Source organism: Pteropus alecto, unplaced genomic scaffold (genome assembly GCF_000325575.1).
Source record: "Pteropus alecto unplaced genomic scaffold, ASM32557v1 scaffold215, whole genome shotgun sequence".
NCBI lineage: Eukaryota > Metazoa > Chordata > Mammalia > Chiroptera > Pteropodidae > Pteropus > Pteropus alecto.
The window spans coordinates 96,852-97,768 of record NW_006436287.1 but is presented as its reverse complement, the minus strand read 5'-3'; the positions used below and the strand labels follow the sequence as shown (position 1 = coordinate 97,768).

Genomic DNA, 917 nt, shown 5'->3' with positions numbered 1-917 from the left:
GCAAGGCTTAATAACAATAGCTATTGTTTGCTGGGTGCTTACTAAGATCATATCCTATGCTATCTTCACATACATCACCTTGTTTAATTCTCGCCAACAGCCTATTACTGTTTTTGTTTTATGATGAGGAAACTGAGGCTCAGAAAGGGGACGTTAACTTTTCATGAGTTCATCAGTTGGGATGCAAACCCAGGTCACTGGCCTCCAACTCCACCCGGCACTGTGTACCAGGGAAAGGGGTGGGGCACACCTTCCTCTTGGCGATGCTGCGGAATAGCTCGGCCTTGCTTCTGAGCAGCCCCTGGCCCGCCAGCTCGCGCTCCTCCTCCACGCGGCTCTCTCGCTCCAGCTGCTGGAACTCCAAGTCCTCAAAGAGCTTTGTCTCAGTCTCCAAGGCCTCTGCCTCCTTGAACAACAGTGACAAAGGGGGTTGGGTGGTGCCGGAAATACCACTCGGGCCTGGAAGCCCAGGCCACAGAGGTGTGTGAGTTCTGGGGGTTGGACCCAAGGAAATGGGGAAGGAAACTGCCCCCACCCAACCTGCTTTCTTCTGCTTAGCTTTGCCCCTTTCACAGGGCATCACTGCCTGGAGCAGAAGAAAGAAGAAAATAGACCCACCCCCAATCCTTCCGTGTCCCCTCCAAACCACAGTACCGACCCTGGTGTCTGGCAGGTACTGCAGGGCCCAGGTGGTCCTGTCCCACCGCTCTCCTCTCTTCTGGGCAGGTGGCCCTCAGGGCCGGGGAAGGGGGGCTGATGAAACTGACCCTTCTCAGCTGCTCCTGTAACTGTTCCCGCACTGACTCGGGGCAGTTATCGAGCTGCGTCTGGAGCTCGGCGTACAGCGCCTGGCGGGCCTCCAGGTGCCTTCGTCCTGCGGCCAGCTCCGCCCTCTCCTGGTCGGCGGGAGGGGGAGG

The 917-nt window shown here is 57.6% G+C and overlaps 1 protein-coding gene across 9 annotated transcripts in view; it reads right to left on the bottom strand.

Annotated features, from left to right (window-relative positions):
* PHLDB1 (pleckstrin homology like domain family B member 1) overlaps positions 1 to 917 on the bottom strand; it is a 46,164-nt gene that overhangs the window by 20,039 nt on the left and 25,208 nt on the right. For all 9 annotated transcript variants that reach the window (XR_003046544.1, XR_001516955.2, XM_015589944.2 and 6 more), the window contains one exon: positions 251 to 406. Coding sequence is in view for 7 of the 9 variants with exons in the window: in XM_015589944.2 (XP_015445430.1) it covers positions 251 to 406 (156 nt within the window). In the remaining 2 variants the exon portion in view is untranslated. The remainder of the gene's footprint in view (positions 1 to 250; positions 407 to 917) is intronic.